The sequence below is a fragment of the Rutilus rutilus genome (assembly GCF_951802725.1).
Source record: "Rutilus rutilus genome assembly, chromosome: 1".
NCBI lineage: Eukaryota > Metazoa > Chordata > Actinopteri > Cypriniformes > Leuciscidae > Rutilus > Rutilus rutilus.
In genome coordinates this window covers 69347388-69364723 of record NC_140209.1, presented here as the reverse complement: position 1 = coordinate 69364723, position 17336 = coordinate 69347388, and the positions used below count along the sequence as shown (strand labels likewise).

The window sequence follows — 17336 nt, the reverse complement described above, 5'->3', positions numbered from 1 at the left end:
ACACAATGCTTATAATGCATACTACAGAAAAGCAGATGAGCACAGAATATGACGAAAGAAAGTGTGTTCAGTGCAAATAAACTTGCTACCTGTGTTTTATTAATAATTTAACGAATTATGTGTTTTTTTTTTTTTTTTTTTGTTTTTATAACTGTTGGTCCATTAAGCCTTAAGCGTTTTCTTGGTTTTCATACTAAAGAAAAGCAGATGAGCACAGAATATGAACACAACGCGTTTAACTGAGACAGTGGTATTAAAAGACCAAACTCAGGAAACACCATACAAATAAAGCAAAGCAATTGAGCTCTGAATATGGATGCAACGAGTTTAATTGTACGTTTTCCTCCCATAGAAAACCAAGAAAACGCTTAATAAGACTTAATGGACCAACAGTTATAAAATAAATAAACCCCCCCCCCCAAAAAAACCCCACATAATTCGTTAAATTATTAATAAAACACAGGCAGCAAGTTTATTTGCACTGAACACACATTTTCTTTCTTTCGTCATATTCTGTGCTCATCTGCTTTTCTGTAGTATGCATTATAAGCATCGTGTTTACTGCGTTTGATAATATCGTTTATTTCTTTTAATATCAGTCTAATGCATTTCAGTGCACACGGGTTTCGTGACATCATCGAAGTCCCATTTCATTGGCTAGCTGCCAACCAATAAAACGGCTCCTTTGACCCCCCCTCCTCCCGCCCCCTTTCTCTCTCACCGCCTCTCAGTTTCAAGTGCACAAGTTAGTTTTGCACCTGATATATCGCGAAAAGAGTAGCAAAAGTCAAGGCGCGAAATTTGAAATTGCAGTGACAGATTTGAGAAGTTGCAAATGCCTATTTGAGGTAGTACCGCGAATGTGAACGTAAGATTAAACGTAAAATATATATTACAAGTTTGTGTCTGTCGTTGTATTTCTGTGAATGGCATTTTACACATTTGTGTCTACTTGTCTGCAGCTTCAAATTCAGAATACAGGTTTGTGACTATTGTATGCGAGTGCAAATTTCAACATTCAACTTCAGATTTTTATTTTACAGGTTTTCACATTGGAGCTGTGAGTGTGAGTGTAAATGTTCATGTACAAGTATGAATATTTATTGTACAAGTTCTCAAATTCACATTTACGTGCTCTCGAGTTTTGCTACTGATTTACCTTCATAGAACAGCCACATAAGCTGAGGCTAAAAAAAACACTAAAACAATGTGATCAGAAGAGGGAGAGCTGGGTGGATATGCAGAAACAACATCGCACCACCTCTCATATCCAGGGTGAAGCTGTGTTGTTGGTATGCGATTGCTTTCATTGTTTTTATGCAGGTTACGCAGGTTATTTTCCAATGTTGCTATATATATTTTCAAATAATACATGTTACTTTGTATGTGTGTGTCCTTGTATTTTTAGCTTGAAGAATTGCAGGCACTGGGATTAAGGGGGTTTTACTTTTGTCCAAGCCTGGAAAACAGCCGAATGCTTGGGTGTCTGAGGTTTTGGCACCCCGCTGTCAGCTGAATGTGACATCACATACATGCCTCAAAAGAATTAAGGGCCTGTATGATATTGTTATTCAAGGTAAGAAATTTCTGTTATTTTATTTTTTTAATTGTCCTGTATTTGATGCTGTCACAGGTAAGGCTGTGGTTGCCTTCTCTTGACTAATAGATCATTCAGATTATCATTGATGGGTTTCGCTTACAATTAAAACTGGTCCTAGCAGAGTAACTTCACGATAGCCTATATTTTATTATTTGTTTGTTTATAACGAACTATGACATTGAATTGGAAGACAAGGTAATTAGCCATGCTATAATTTTAATTACAAAATTCCAGTAGAAAAAAATGGCACAATTGGTCAACCACCAGACTAACTCAAACATCCATCACATGTCTTCAGAACATTCACCTATTAAATCAATACTGCTTGGTAGAAGTAGTTTGGTAGAACAGCACTTGTTAGGTCTATACACATCTCTTTTTGCTACTACGGCTGCAACCAACCATTATTTCTACTGTCGTTTTTTTCCCCTTAAATTAATCGATTAGATGTTTGTTCTATAAAATGACGTAAATTTGTGAAAAAGGTCGATCAATGTTTTCTAAATAATTCTGTACTTCTACAATGTAGGCTGGACCCCACAAGTTGCTGCAGAACAACTCAATGAACCTTCATCAGCAGCCCCAGTCGAACCCCCAACAGGACCACCAATGGTCACACCAGATCAACAGGAAACAGTGGCCCTGCTTAATCCCCCAACAGCTCCAACGGGACCCCCAGCAGCACTTATTGGACCACCGAAGTCCCCAATTGGACAGTCAGTGTCCCTTTTAGCACCCTCAGTACAACCACAGCAGCAGCTGTCCCAGAACCTGGGGAACAGACCCCACTCCCCAGAAGGGCCTTCAGCAGCCTCCCCAGTTTCTCTTGAAAAAGGTAAGCAAAAAAGGAGCTATATGAAGAGTATTGAAAATAAGTTGTACGCCCCACAAAACAATACTCTTACTTTGTGTAATGTGAAACTGTAAACAAATTCAGAGTCCAGAAACATTTATTATTATTATAATCCTAAAAAAAAATGACACAACTGTTTTCAACATTGATAATGATAATAAATTACACAGTGTGTCCGTGAGCAAGGCAGTGAAGGCACTTTACTCCAGGGGCTCCAGGGGGATTGTCCCTGTAAATGCACTGTAAGTTGCTTCGGATAAAAGCTTCTGCCAAATGCATATATATATATTTGATGCTCAAGAAATATATATATATAATTGTTTCTTGAGCATCAAATCATGATATTAGAATAATTTCTGAAGGATCATGTGACACTGAAGACTAATGATGATGAAAATGCAGCTTTGATCACAGAAATAAATTACGTTTAAAAATATAATCAAATAGAAAACAGTTTTTTTTAATTGTAAAAATATTTCACAATATTGCTGTTTTTTGCTGTATTTTGGATCAAATAAATCCTTGGAGACCGGAAGTCTTCTTTTAAAACATTAAAACATCTAACCGTTCTAATGATTTTGGCCACCACTGAATATACATTTTAAACCGATTATATGATCAGAACCTCTCATCAGATTCCATGAACTGCTGCAGTTCATTACTTCAATAATGCCTGTGTTTGCCCATATTTTAGGACATTGTTTGGGTGTTTTGGTGTCTTCCTATTCGTGGTGCACAATATATTCACTCAGTATCATTATTGCAATATCATATAAAAATGTTGCAGAAAGTATGCAGTATTTCGTTTATTTTGTGGAGAGATGCGTCCTTTGACTGTGTGGCTTAGTTGTCTTCGATTTAGAGTAATCGTTTCATTGGCCAGTTGCATACCCTATAGAGTAATCGTTTCATTGGCCAGTTGCATACCCTATAGAGTAATCGTTTCATTGGCCAGTTGCATACCCTATAGAGTAATCGTTTCATTGGCCAGTTGCATACCCTATAGAACACCACATGATGAGTGCGGCTCTGGGACACAACAAAACTATGGAGATCGGAGGCGAAAAATATCAGAAATGGGGCCAATCAATTTTTGTGTTTTTACATATGTTTAAGAATATCTAAATTAATATCGTTATCACAATATTCATGATCAATATTCCAATATCACATTTTGTCAATTTCGTGCAACCCTAATTAGGCACTTTGATGGAAATTGATTTGCAAGATCTAACTGTCTATTCAAGGTTATAAAGTTGTGGAATGATAGGCTATTTTCAGCTGTGATTACTTCACTGTGATGACATTATTCCAAACTGATTGTACAAGTCCTTCAGCGGCTTTAGCCTGCTAATGGCAGGACCTGGTTATCCTTAAAGGAATAATTCACCCATAATGCATCATTTATGTATCAAGTGCTCACCGTGTGCTGCCTTCAATCCCTGAAACAAAGTTTTAGTTGTTCATGGAAAGACATTTGGACAAATAAAGCCCAGTGTTCATTATAAACTGTGCTTAAATATCTTTTACATATTTTAAATGTTTCCCTGTGTTTAACAGATGAAGTTGTGGAAGGAGGCTGCCCTGCTCCCGCTACTGTGCGGCCAAATAAAAGGAAAGGTGTGTTGATGTACTGCTTGTCCAGCTTTCTGTATAGGAGTGTGGACTGAATGCCACAAAATGGATGAGTATGAGCTGCAGTATCTAGCTACAGTCTTCTGGCAATTATCTGGCAACGTAACAGCATACATAGTCAGAAAGTAACATACATTTTTTGGTTTTGGTTTTGGTTTTCACAGTCAAAAGCATGTTAGTCTCTGCTATGAGAAAGCGATTAACAACTCCCAGGCAGCACAATGGAGATTCATTTGAATTCATGGATTTAACTTGTCTTTGTTTGCCAATATATTTATCACAACTGCCCGACCCTACAGTTTGTGTTGATTACAGTAAATTACCAGTGTTCAATACAACTTCTGTTCCATAATAACTACAATATGAAAACTATAACTAAGTACAACCCATGCTATCTTAATTATCATTCTATAATGGCTTGTTTATTGTAGTGTTAAGCTTTGTGTGAATAATATTTTTTTCCTTTCAGAATGCCGACATACAGTGACAGGGAGCCGGGATTATTACCCTGTGAAGAGGGTTGCCAAATACAGAGTTATCAAGGTTAAATACCACTAAAACACTATACAGGCTACATAATGGTCATTTATTGGTGTAATGGTCTTGAAAAAGTATTGGTGATTGGTATAACTGCTAAACATGGCAAATATTTGAAACTGAAAAGGTCTCACTATTTTTAGGGCCACAAATGGAAGCAAGTGGAGTGGGAGCCATGCAAACTCTGGTATGTACGACTTCTCATGGGTAACACATAGCCAATTCATTTTAACATGCACAAACTATTGACATATGTTAGGTAAGATTAAGGTAAGATTTGTCTATGTAGTTCATAAATATATTATTATTACCAACACAAAGTGTCTTAATAAGGTGTTGGGCTAGTACGTGCCACCAGAAGAGTTTCATGTTCGTTGGCATAGATTCTCTAAGTCTCTGAAATCTGGGGAGCTCCATTCGTCCAAAATATATGCTTTCATTTGGTGTTTTGATGACGGTGGTGTCCAAAACCATAACAGCTTCAGTCCAGAAAGTTGTTATGGTGGCTCTTGGTGGCCCAACACCTTACTAAGACACTGTATTTAGTTTTTTCTCTTAAAGAGGTCATGACATGAGAAACCAAATCTGCCTTGATCTTTTGGTATATAAGAGGTCTTTGTACCATTAAAACGTCCTGCAAGTTTCATAGCTTAAGACGTCCTCCCCATTATAAACGAATAATTTATTTAATCAAGCTCTAAATACAGCTCGTTCTGGATCCATGGTATGAAGTGACGTCACGGTACGAAGTGACGTACCAGTCGTTTGCATATGACCGCCTCCAGCGTAGACAACTACGCTTCAAGCGCAAGATAACTACGCCTCATTTCATCATCGCATCTGTCATGCGCTTCACATGTGTTCAGTCGACGTGCAGCGAGTGGGTCTGTTTACAAGAAGATTGCGATGTCACGCAGATGTGCTGTTCCTGGCTGTGGACAAACAACATGTTTGAATAATATACGCTGCTGAAAGATCCAGACGTCAGGGGAAGATGGATGCAGTTTATTTTTTGCGGACGTCCCAGTCACGGCAGTGTTAATTTAAGTGTGTGTTCTCCACATTTCAAGGATGAGTGACAGTTGAGAACAATCGCAGTATGATGCTGGCTTTGCCAGAAAACCTTTGTATAAGATAAGGCCGTGTGGACTATTCTGGGCTCAACAACGACGACGCAAACTGTAAGTAATGTAGGCTATTTAAAACTTAAAACTTTTTTAAAACGTTAATTGCAGTTTAATTCATTATGAATAATCACCGTGTTTTTACTTAGTTTAGCCTACTTATTGTTTTCATGACCGTCATGTTCATGCCCCGTAGACTATTAAAAGATGTAGGCTGTCAAACTGACAAAATAGTTTCACACTTTCTATGTGGACGGGCTGATGCATTCTTAGTTGTGTTGATGGTTCATTTCTTCTGATTACGACTCAAACATCATTGCAATCGCCATCGCCTCGCACGCATCACCCGTCACTATGGTAACGGTAAACACAGCTCCGCAAAATCCGCACGTTTTGACAAGGGGGCGTTAACAATTGATGCATAGGCACTGACCTTAGCCAATTATAACAGTGGGCGTTAACACTGAACTCTTAAAGGGGAAACACCCCCAAAACAGACTGTTTGAATCAGAGGATGAGAAACAGGGTGGGAAAAGGTCATAAATCACTCAATTTTAAACGTTTTTTGTCCAAAAAAACTATAGTAATACTATAATTGCACCTAAGGGAACATAATAAAAGCAAAGGAGACATGACCTGTTGCCTCAAAACATTGAATTCACTGTTACCTTGCGGATGGCTTATATGCCCCGTGTAGTTACATTGGAGCTCATTTTTAATTAAGTTTCTCAAAAGTAATGTAATCGGTGACATTTTTCATTTTAGGACCTCATTCTCATAAATCTACAATACAGAGATAAAGAAATTGTCTGTTACAACATCACTGCCTTACTTAATACCTGGATCAATATATTTAGTGTCAGCTTGTGATCTTCATTTGTCACATATGTTGTCGTACAGTAAAATGTGGACTTCACATTCCTCATTTTTGAGTTACTAAGAAAACAAACAGTATTTTTTTTTAAATAGAATTTCTCTAAAACGGAGCCGTTGGCTCAGTCAGTCTTCATAAGTGAAGATAAACCTACCAAACATGTAAAACACTTTGGAGTATTGTGCACACCAAACAGTGATTCATGTCACACACATAACAGATTATAGGATTTTATTGTCTTAAAATAACAATTAAGGCTTTCCTTGCATTGTAGTTGACTAGCATTAGCCTACTGTGATGTAATGAAACCCCACTAAAACACAGCGATTGGAAAACAGCTACAGGGGTCTTAATGTGTGTCTTTGTGTCTACAGTTCATCTGCAGAACCAAAACATCTAATTGCATATTTCCTTATTGTGTTACAGTGGAAAGAAGTGGCCATTGGAGTGGGTGGCGGATATGGACACTTGTTAGTGATCCCATCAGGTTCCCAAGAAGGTGCTGGAGCACTGTTATGTTTTTTTTGGTGTAATAGTTTGCCTTTCTTTCTTTCGTTCGTTCTTTCTTTCTTTCTTTCTTTCTTTCTTTTTACTGTTGTGAACATAAACGCTTCTTGCGACTGGACCCTTTCATTGCCTCTTTCAGGTGTATTTAATTTTGCACTTTATATTGGGTATTAAAACTTTCATGTTTTGCACTCCAATTATTGTCAGTTATGAGCGAGTTTAGTTATGATTTGTCGTTGTTTACTGTGCTTTCATCAATAAAACATTGAGGAATGAATTTGTTCTTTACTTTCAGACACACTATTTATTGAATTGTACACTTCATTATATGAGCATCCAAGACAACATAAAATATATATGGGAATTTATTCAGAGAATAGTTTTATAAAAAATAAAATAAACATTTGTAGCTTTTGATCCTTAACTTTTCTCTATATAGAAACCATACTGTCTCCTATGAATAACACATGATGTCCTGTCAGTGTTGGGCTATCCAAACATATCAATCATCCACACTAATTAATTGATCACATATTTTGCCTACACATTTCATCTGTCAAACAATGGAAATGCCTTCGCATACAGCACCATGATTCTAAATGGCAACCTGTTATACAACTATATAAAGCTTTTTTACATAAAGATTGACAAATTTGGGAAATAACAATTTAATTTTTTTTAAAATATATGTAAAACTACATAACATAATGTGTTGAGTAATCGTACCATAATTAAAAATAATGTGAACTGTTGTCCTACCAATCACATTGTGAAGTTTTGTTCAATAAAAATGGTTTTAAAAGTGTGCCGGTGACCTCATAAAGCATTGCACATATGTGTCGTGTCATTATGACGTACAGTTTGTGACTTTACTTTGTCCTGGATGGAGCTGTCCCTGGATTCCCCTTCCTCTTCAGATGGCACTGTTATTACCAACAGTGTATAGATTACTTTTACTAAGATTACTGCAAACAGATGTCTTTCATTAACAAGGTAATGTACAGGAATACATTTATAATCTTAGCAATTACATTACAATTACTATTGTAATCAAATTATCTTTACTTCAGTTACTTGAGCACTGGACTTTTGAAAGATATCATGAGAGCTGAGGTGTCTTTTGGTAAAGGACCAGGTTTTAATATGTTTATTTTATTTTGTGAAACTGACCCTGAATCAGACCTCATGATTTGGTGTCTTGCTCTGCTTGTGGTATAGGCTGGACTCAGTGAGATTTCAAAGTAACACAAAAGTAATTAGTAAATCTAATTACTGTATTGCTCTTGGAGATATGGGAAGTGTAATATAATGTCATATGTAAGGTAAATTAGATGACGATTGTCTATGTAGCCACTTAGCCATATGACCACAGCATAAAAACACTTAATTATGAACTATAAAAGTATGGAATGGGAGGATGGACACTGGATATCTGTATTGATTTTTAATGTAACTCGCCTCTGTATTTTAATTCATATTGAATCAGATCACTCTGAAACACCTTTTTATCAGGTTAGGGTTTGTGAAAAAGAAACGTTCCAAGAGGCCCACAGTGACATCTGTGATTCAAATAAGTCAAAATAAACTCCGATCATATTTTGAGCTATTTTTAAACATTCTCAGTGGTCTTTAAATTATGAATATGCCGTTTTTAGCCAAAATCACAAAACCTGTGCCGTTTTCTGGGACTTCGCTTCAGCAGAGCGGCAGTAGCTCATTAGCAATTCGCCTCTGCGTTGTGGGCGAAGCCTAGCCTGGATGCCAGCCGAACTTAGCCCCGCCCACAACATTTTTAGGTCGGGAAGTTCGGTCTGGACTCGTTCCGTTGAGGAGCTATTATGCCCGAACAAAAATTGTTCGGACCAATCAAATTGTCAGGGCGGGCTTTATACGATGATGGACAGATGAGCAACGGTAACGTAATCATCCACGTCATTAACGAGCGCTTGGGTTGAATTCAAATGACTGCCGCTGAAGAATTGAGATTTCACGAGTTCACGCTTACAAATAAGTCAGATAGAATAAATGTATATTTGGCGTGCTGAGCGAGGAGAGGCTTCGGGCTCGGTATTCGGCCCGAACCCAAAGTATTCCCCCGTATTCCTGGCTGTGGAAGAACAAGCCGAGAGTGAGTGGAGGGATGCTGAAAACTGTCAAGGAATGTTAGGTGAGTTGACAGAGTGAAAAAATATATGCTTCCTCTCACGCTGATAGTGTAGACCGTAGACGGTTGATTGGATTGATTATTTGAATGTGCTCCTCCTGAACTTTGTTTATAAAACATCATGTGTAGATTCCGCCATGGCGTCTGTTATAGAAGATATCGACAGCGCATTAATTTTAAAAGAGGAACAGAGAACCGCAATCGGAAACATGAATGAAAAACATACGTCACTTACTCCGTTGCTCTGATTGGTTGTAGGTCTATCCAATTGAGTGCAGAGGCATTTTTTTTTCCTGGTTCGGTTGAAACACGCCCCATAATCAAAGCCCAATGGAGCAGTATCAGACTCACATTCTGACTAGAATCTGAGTATGACGACGTCAGGCTAGGCGAAGCCGTTGGCACGGAGGTGTCACAGGGTGTCTGGGATCCTCAGTTCCTGAACAGTGAATTTTGCTGGTTCATGCAGCACCTCGTCGAAGAAGACGCGCATTAGGTTGTCCACATAGGCTGGGAAGAAAAGATAATCATTAATCTGTATGTACCAAAAAATAAATAAAAATAAAACAATTATTGATATGTCTTTAATCCACCATATGATGTTTTTTTCTTCAGTGGCTGGATCGTGTGTTTTCCTTTCTTGTGCTTGGGGTATTTGATCTTGTATGCTGGTGTTCCGTCTCTAGACGTCAGCTGGTCCCTGTTTCCATTTTCATTAAAATGCAGCGAAGCGAGATACAACCTGAAATCACAAATATATAAAATGGCCATCCAAAAAAAACAAATGAATAAATTCCAACCTGGATTCAACTAAGAATAAAGGTGAGAGACAGGTGTGTGCTTTTCCAAATAACAAATAAATTGACTATTCTGTTTACCTGCATAGCATTCCCCTGTAGGAGAAGACGACATTTTTGGGGGCAAATCGCAGAATGACGCTGTGGAAACCCTCAATGGCCGATGTTTGGTGCCTTGGGCTGAGTTTTGCCACACCTTTTAAGAGGTATTTGTTTGACACAATCCTCTCTAGTTTAAACAAAGCCGTTGATTCTGCAATTAAAATATTGATAGCATTAATATTAGAATATTCTTTTTCCCTACACATATCCAATATCACTTTTAGGAAAGTTGTGCAATAGCACAAACAAGTTGGCAAATTAATGTTGATCTGTATTATTTATAGCAAACAAAGGTATGGATACCAGTACACTACATGATCTTGAGATTACATGCCTGATTTCAACCACTTTTTGGGGTGGCTTCCATCCAAGGCAGGGTGCAGACACTCAGGGAAGAGGACGTTGTCATGGCTGTGGATGTTCTGGACATGATTACTGAACGATGTCCACTTAGCTACAGCTTCTTCACCCGATGAGGAAGAGATGGCACACCAGTACAGATGGTTTACCAGGCTCTGCTGCCATCTCTTTAACTCATTGCAGTCCTTCATCTTTGCCAGAGCCTCTACTTTCTTCGAAACACCTGAATGGCGAGAATGAGCAAATGGAAGTCTGTTACTTGGGACCGTGTATATCACAGTTCAAGAACCATGAATAACAATTTTTTTAATTTACTTCACCTTTGGCAACATGCCAAACATCATAGAAGTGCTCAATATCGTTCCTCTCAATTCTCAAAAACTTCTGGATTTGAGAGTGTCTGTCAGTGACAATTGATGCAACTTTCACAGCAGATTTTTCCAGGAAATCGAGACTCCTAATCAGGCCCTCTTTCTCCATTTTGGCACTGCCGCCACATTCGTTACTCTGTGGGGTTAGAGAAAACAATATTGCACAAACACATGATTTTTTTTCTATTTCACATCAACATTCTGTCATAGGTGAGATATTAAAATAAATGATTAATGCAGAAGGTCAGAATGTCATATTCACCATGTGACATTTATTTTCATAGGTTTATTTTAAACTATGTGAATTATTCAGGTTTTGCACGTGAGCATAAATGAATAAAATCTAATTCAGAAATAAATTAAATGTTTTTATTGGGCTCCTAGACTTCTGGGGGAAATCAAACTTTACCATTTCTATGTGAGCATGTGGTCCAAACGGGCTCAACCCTCAAAAAGTGTGAATGGGTGCTCAATCCTCAAGCAATTAAATGACAAAAAATGCACAAAAGTACAGGACAATATCCTGTACCTTTTGGACTAAGTGGGCATGTGACATAATCTCACCTGCACCAACTGGACATCAATAATTTTTCCCCGTGTTGAGGTCCATCAGTGAGTAAGAGCCATATTTTGCACAGTGTCCCGGGCTGTCGGCTCTCATGTCACCCCCAAGCTCGGCTCCCCCAGGCCTACTCTTTGTTTCCTGGATCAGGTCTGCTTGGGTCCGCTTCCACACAGCGAAAACACATGGCTCCATAAATGATGAGGCATGGAGGAAATATGTGCTCTCTATGTTGCAGACTTTGAGTGCAGACAGAACCTGTAACACAACCAAATCTTGATGAGTTGATTATGTTTTGAAATTAGACATTAGAAATTACACACACATACTTCCATTAATGCTGTATATTTTTATCCACTTCTTGCTACATTTATGCACATTTATGTACTGTTACTTACTTTGCTGATCTGTCTAAATGACGTGCCAGTAAAGTGTACTGCAGCAGATAACTGCAGGTTGCCTGCTGGGGTGCTGCCGATGATCGGCTGACTTTTCCACTGCCTGGAGTAGTCACAGAAAGGACATTTCTGTCTGATTGACAAAAATGTTCCCCTGACATACTTCTCCAGCTCACATGTCCGCTGACAGATTGGACAGTCATGGAACAGAGCAAGGAGGCAATCTTCATATACAAGATATTTTACAATATCTTGTATTGGTGCTGGACGGCTGTGGGGTGGGTGGAGGATGAAATATATTATATTACTTCATCTCTCTTTTCATAAAACATAATACATAATACAGCAATTCGACTACAAAGTCATTTAAAAAAGAATATTTAAAGAATTGTATTATAAAATAAAGGAATTCCCATCAGCAATATCAATCCATTTTCTGAGATCACAAAATGAGTAGATTGTGAAGATTATTCGTATTTGTAGTTAGTGTGTAAACCAGGAAAAAGGGTTTTTTGAAAATATGTAAAAGATGCAGATTTTTGTCTAATTGGCAGTGAGTGATCACCTGACAATGGTTGAGTCAGTCAAAGAAGACATGCTGGGGTGATATGTTGACTGAGAACTGTCAACTGGTTCTTCCTCAGCATCATCCAGATCCTCTGTGTCATCCAGCAATGTCTCAAGGCGTCTCCTTTTCAAAGGTGGGGGCCTTGTCTTGTCCGGTGTTGAAGTAAAGCCTCCAAACTCTGCTTTCACCTCAGTATTGGTTCCAAAGGAACTGGTGGATGGATTGACTTGGATAGCTGTAATATGACAATTTTAAATATGAACAGACATGTATTACTATGACTACATATTACAGTCCAGGGGTCAATACACATCTGGTGACACTATGCCAATCATGTAGGACAGATAATGACAGAGCAGCTTTAATTTCAGCAAGTACCGGTAGTAGAGTTGTACATAACTTAATTCATGTAGTTCCTAACACACAGCAGCCTGCATACAGACACATATATGGGAATAAACAAAGAATTATACTAAGACATCACCAATGAACACTAGCTCAGATATTTCATTCTAAAAATATTAAAGACAATAGAAATCATTAGATCATGTCATTACACAAATCAACACTAACCTTTACTTCGAATGGATTTTGAGAGTATGCTCTGACAGCTGGGTGGCCACAGTTGCCCTTCCCGTTCTGTGGCTCCCACTGACAGCCGACATCTCTTGTCTGTGTGGCAGCCGCAGAACTGACGTAACAATAGTCCAAAATAAAAGCACTGTATTAGACATTCATTACACTTCAAAAAGTTTTTTGTTTTCCTTAAAACACACCTGCAGTCCAGTCATAATTGACACGCAGTCTAAATGCATCCGACCAGTTAAAGGGATACTCCACTTTTTTTGGAAATAGGCTCATTTTACAACTCCCCCAGAGTTAAACAGTTGAGCTTTACCGTTTTCCAATCCATTCAGCCGATCTCCGGGTCTGGCGGTACCACTTTTAGCATAGCTTAGCATAGATCATTGAATCGGACAGGACCATTAGCATCTCTCTCAAAAAAATGACCAAAGAGTTTGGATATTTTTCCTATTTAAAACTTGACTCTTCTGTAGTTACATCGTGTACTAAGACCGACGGAAAATGAAAAGTTGCGATTTTCTAGGCTGATATGGTCTTAGTACACGATGTAACTACAGAAGGGTCAAGTTTTAACTCTGGGGGAATTGTAAAATGAGCCTATTTCCAAAAAAAAGTGGAGTATCCCTGTAAGAAGCACTCATTTACACTGCTTCAAAATCACTGTCATCTGAACTCTCAAAATCAACTTCTTCATGGTCCTCTGGTATCTCCTCGGGCCCATCCTCCAGCAGAGAAGCAGCATTTGGTCCTAAAGCCAGGCTGTCACTTGAGCAAACGACTTGGAACTTCTCCTCTACATCTGCAAGCCTTTTCTGAAGAAGACACAGGAGCCCGCGATGACCCTCTTCACTTAAACTGCCTAGAAGGAAAAATTAAAAGCGAGGCATGACAATACTTCCATTGTTGTTGAGCGATTCATTAACTGACTTTACTAAAGAACTACAGACCATTTAGATCCAGCCACAAGGAATCCATAATGTAACACTTGAGGATCTCAAAATGAGTGAGGTTATAGGATCCCCAAAAGCATTACAGCAAGAATGTAATAAAAGTTAGCATCTTACCACTGTTTCTGCCAGAAGACATTTCTGATATCATTGTCCTAATGTTTCTAGCCAGCTCTCTGAGATAGGTGCAGTGCTGTCTCATCTCCCTCATCACAATGATCTTTTCCTCTTGAAGCCGCACTTTTGACATGTACACATCAAAAATCTTCTTCTTGGTGAGGATGTTGCTGGATTCTGAAGTCACACAAATAACATCCCTTCAATACAAATTTGACCTGTACAGTCTAAACAGCAGGCAAAACACAAGTAGTGTATGGACATCCCATATACTGGTGCAGAGTGCAAAAATGTAATAGAAATTTAATCGGATAAAATGTGGCATATGTTTACAGTAGCATAATACAACATATCATTAGTTTGCTTAATCACACAGACAGACACACACACACACACACTTAGAGAGAAATTGCTACTTCCCACTGCTGTGCACTTCCCACGGCCATATTAGACTGTCTCCCCACGGAGAAACCGCTCTCCACCTTCTCCTCAGCGATGCGCTCCTCATCTGGCACCTGCTCATTGTAGAGCTTGATTGTTTGCAGGAGTTTTCTCTTCTCTTCCCACAATTTTCTTCGACGCAAGTGTCGAATTTTGTTGCTGTCTACATTTTTTAAAAACATGATGTACAAGCATGTGTATACAGATATCAGAAAGTTACATGAAATACTTAGAACTGACTTAAGAATTAATACATCAAAATGTAAAAAAAATCTAATGACTTAAAAGGCATAATAGGCCTAATATCTGTACAATTAAAAAGAAGACATTTTAAAATTAAGGACCTAAAAACACTATAATACAAAAACAATCCAGATAAGACATCTGCAAGTAATAAAAAAGACACAAATATTAGATGAGTTTTCAACACACCAGTGTGATTATAAAGGCTGGCTTGTTTTTGATGAACACCAAGAAACATTTGTTCGATTGATTTCTGAAGGTTACGTTGGTCATCACATCTGGTACCTACAGAATCTTAAAGCAACAACAATAATACAAGTAAATTATTATGATGTCTTGCAAGTTCAAGTTTATTTAGAGCCCCAAATCACATCAGTGTTAACAGTGTCAAAGGAGTTTACAAGCCCACAAGTTTATAGCAAACAAAAACAGGACAGCGCCCCCTTACTTAATCCTTATGCATGGCAAAGATTCTCACTTCTACAATTGCAGTATTATTAGTAAACTACTTAGAAGAATGTCCATAAAATACTGTACCGTCAGTAGCCCACTGTCTGACATCATGTACCCACTGATGCACGATGTTCTCAGGACACCCCAGTTCACTGCTCAAATCCTCCAGTTTCTGAGACTCAGCCTCAGCCTTTTTCAAAGTCTGGTGTAAAAAAAAAAAGATTTTTGACTTTGCAATCTTAAAAAGTGAGGAAAATCATGAAAGCGTTGTATATATAACTCAGACATAACATAATAGCTTGATGTATCTGCTGGATAGTGCAAGATGAAGGCCTTCCCACTTCCGTCGGTTCCACCCAATAGCATGGACAGTTCGCATGTCATTCCCGGCTTTAAACAACAAAATGATGTGATGGAGGAAAGTGCCATTTATGCTCATGGTATTTCAGTTCATCCACGCATTGACAATTGATTTTTAATTTAAGAGAGATGTAATGCAGTTTTATTAATGTACTGTATATTAGAATATTTACAGCTGTATATTTGCTGTGTTATATAATATTCGTAATCTCAGTACAAAGTATTAGACAGTTAGAATAAAAAAAATAAAAATAATAAAAGACAGGTTTCTTAAAATAATATAAATCAGCAATAATGACCAGATTTTGTCATGTACTTGGTTGTGAGGGCACAACGAGACAGGCAGCTGTTGACCATTTCCACCTCCTCCCCTGCAGTTGTGCCGCACCTTCCTGACTTTTGCCACTCCAGATTATCTTACAAATCAGCATGGCACTTAAATTATAGTCATATACAGTGTATTATATAAGTAATAATTATATATATATTTTTTAATGGTATGATAAAGAATATGCAGTACCTCACACTGGGTTGAATGAGCCTTGGCATGCATGACAGAAAGGAATGGTCTCATCTGCAGTAAAGGTCTGAGGTCCAGCATGGAGACGGCCAACTTCTCAAGGTAAGGCCAATACTTGCAAGCAATATCTGTGCAACAGAACTGTCCGTTTGTGGCTGCTTGAGCTCCTTCTGCAGGTACAGCGGATAAGCAAATATTTCCCCCCTGTACATGTTAAGAGCCTTGAGTAGCACTCCATGTCTGCAGACAACCACCTCAAGGCCCTCTTCATCCAGTTTGCTTGCTGTTCTGGCCGTCTCACGTGCAGCAGACCACTGACTGGCTCCACAGATCCCTTTGCCGGCAGTCTGCGTGACACAATAATTCTGGTTAAAACTGAAAGTTGCTATTTTTTCTAACTAGTTACTTCATCCATCAGGATGAGTCAGGTTACATCACACCAACGGGCATCTTTGTAATGATCGGTGACAATAAAGGTTTACTTTCAAACTAACTACTACTAAAGAGGAGCTTCAGAAAATGCATCTTCCACTTTCTCTACTCTAGCTACACAAACTAGTTGAAAGGCAGGGTGACAAACTGCATGCATAGTCACTATCTCTTGCAGAGATCTGCTGTTACATAATTAATGACTAAACTAGCCACTTTGGATGCCACCACACCTACCATATCTAATTTAAACCTCAACACAAGATTGCTTGAAAGAGTGCACCATGCTCAAAGTGCTAGTAACAAACTAAGTGTATTATATAAGCTTATACCAACTAGGGATACATTATCTATTTAATAAAACAACAATCATACATTGCAAATTTCGGATATAAATCAAAGGTGCAAAAAACTACATATTTTACTAACACTTTTCATTTTACTCCTGATCTCATCAACAAAATGGTGTACATCGGTGTCCTTGGCAATGAAGGTGCCATCAAAATAGGGTTCCTTTGACCTAGATAGAATAAGAAAAATATATATGTTCAGTGTCAGACATTATATGTTCTGATAATTTTACATTAAGTAAAACAACTACAAGTGTAAAACAACTAACCCTTTTGACTGCCGAAACCGGTACACTTTTCTGTTGCCATCTGCACAAAGAGCAAGCATGTTGGGTGTACATGCCGGGCAGGTGAAGTGCTCTACACTGGCCATTTCTTCACACTCGTACTGGCAGATTGTGTATCCCATGAAGCTTCTTTGGAATACGTCTCCATGTAT

At 38.3% G+C, this 17336-nt stretch overlaps 3 protein-coding genes across 3 annotated transcripts; 1 reads left to right on the top strand and 2 right to left on the bottom strand.

Annotated features, from left to right (window-relative positions):
* Positions 1–1166: 1166 nt before the first annotated feature.
* On the top strand, positions 1167–7737 carry LOC311296405 (uncharacterized protein). The gene is made up of 7 exons (XM_084418128.1): positions 1167–1292; positions 1409–1576; positions 2130–2435; positions 4014–4073; positions 4558–4631; positions 4769–4812; positions 7050–7737. Exons 3-7 carry the CDS (start codon positions 2210–2212, stop codon positions 7096–7098), a joined length of 453 nt encoding a protein of 150 aa, XP_084274254.1. The 5' UTR covers positions 1167–1292; positions 1409–1576; positions 2130–2209; the 3' UTR covers positions 7099–7737.
* A 189-nt stretch (positions 7738–7926) lies between these two features.
* On the bottom strand, positions 7927–11691 carry LOC311296129 (uncharacterized protein). Its single transcript, XM_084417778.1, has 7 exons — positions 11489–11691; positions 10874–11060; positions 10528–10776; positions 10173–10344; positions 9888–10036; positions 9530–9804; positions 7927–9438 (listed from the first exon to the last, which is right to left on the bottom strand). The coding sequence occupies exons 2-6, from the start codon at positions 11031–11033 to the stop codon at positions 9707–9709; spliced, it is 828 nt and encodes a 275-aa protein (XP_084273904.1). The 5' UTR covers positions 11034–11060; positions 11489–11691; the 3' UTR covers positions 7927–9438; positions 9530–9706.
* A 1455-nt stretch (positions 11692–13146) lies between these two features.
* LOC311296306 (uncharacterized protein) lies at positions 13147–16206 on the bottom strand. The gene is made up of 4 exons (XM_084418010.1): positions 16119–16206; positions 15323–15440; positions 14102–14278; positions 13147–13896 (listed from the first exon to the last, which is right to left on the bottom strand). Exons 1-4 carry the CDS (start codon positions 16197–16199, stop codon positions 13679–13681), a joined length of 594 nt encoding a protein of 197 aa, XP_084274136.1. The 5' UTR covers positions 16200–16206; the 3' UTR covers positions 13147–13678.
* Between the last annotated feature and the right edge of the window lie 1130 nt (positions 16207–17336).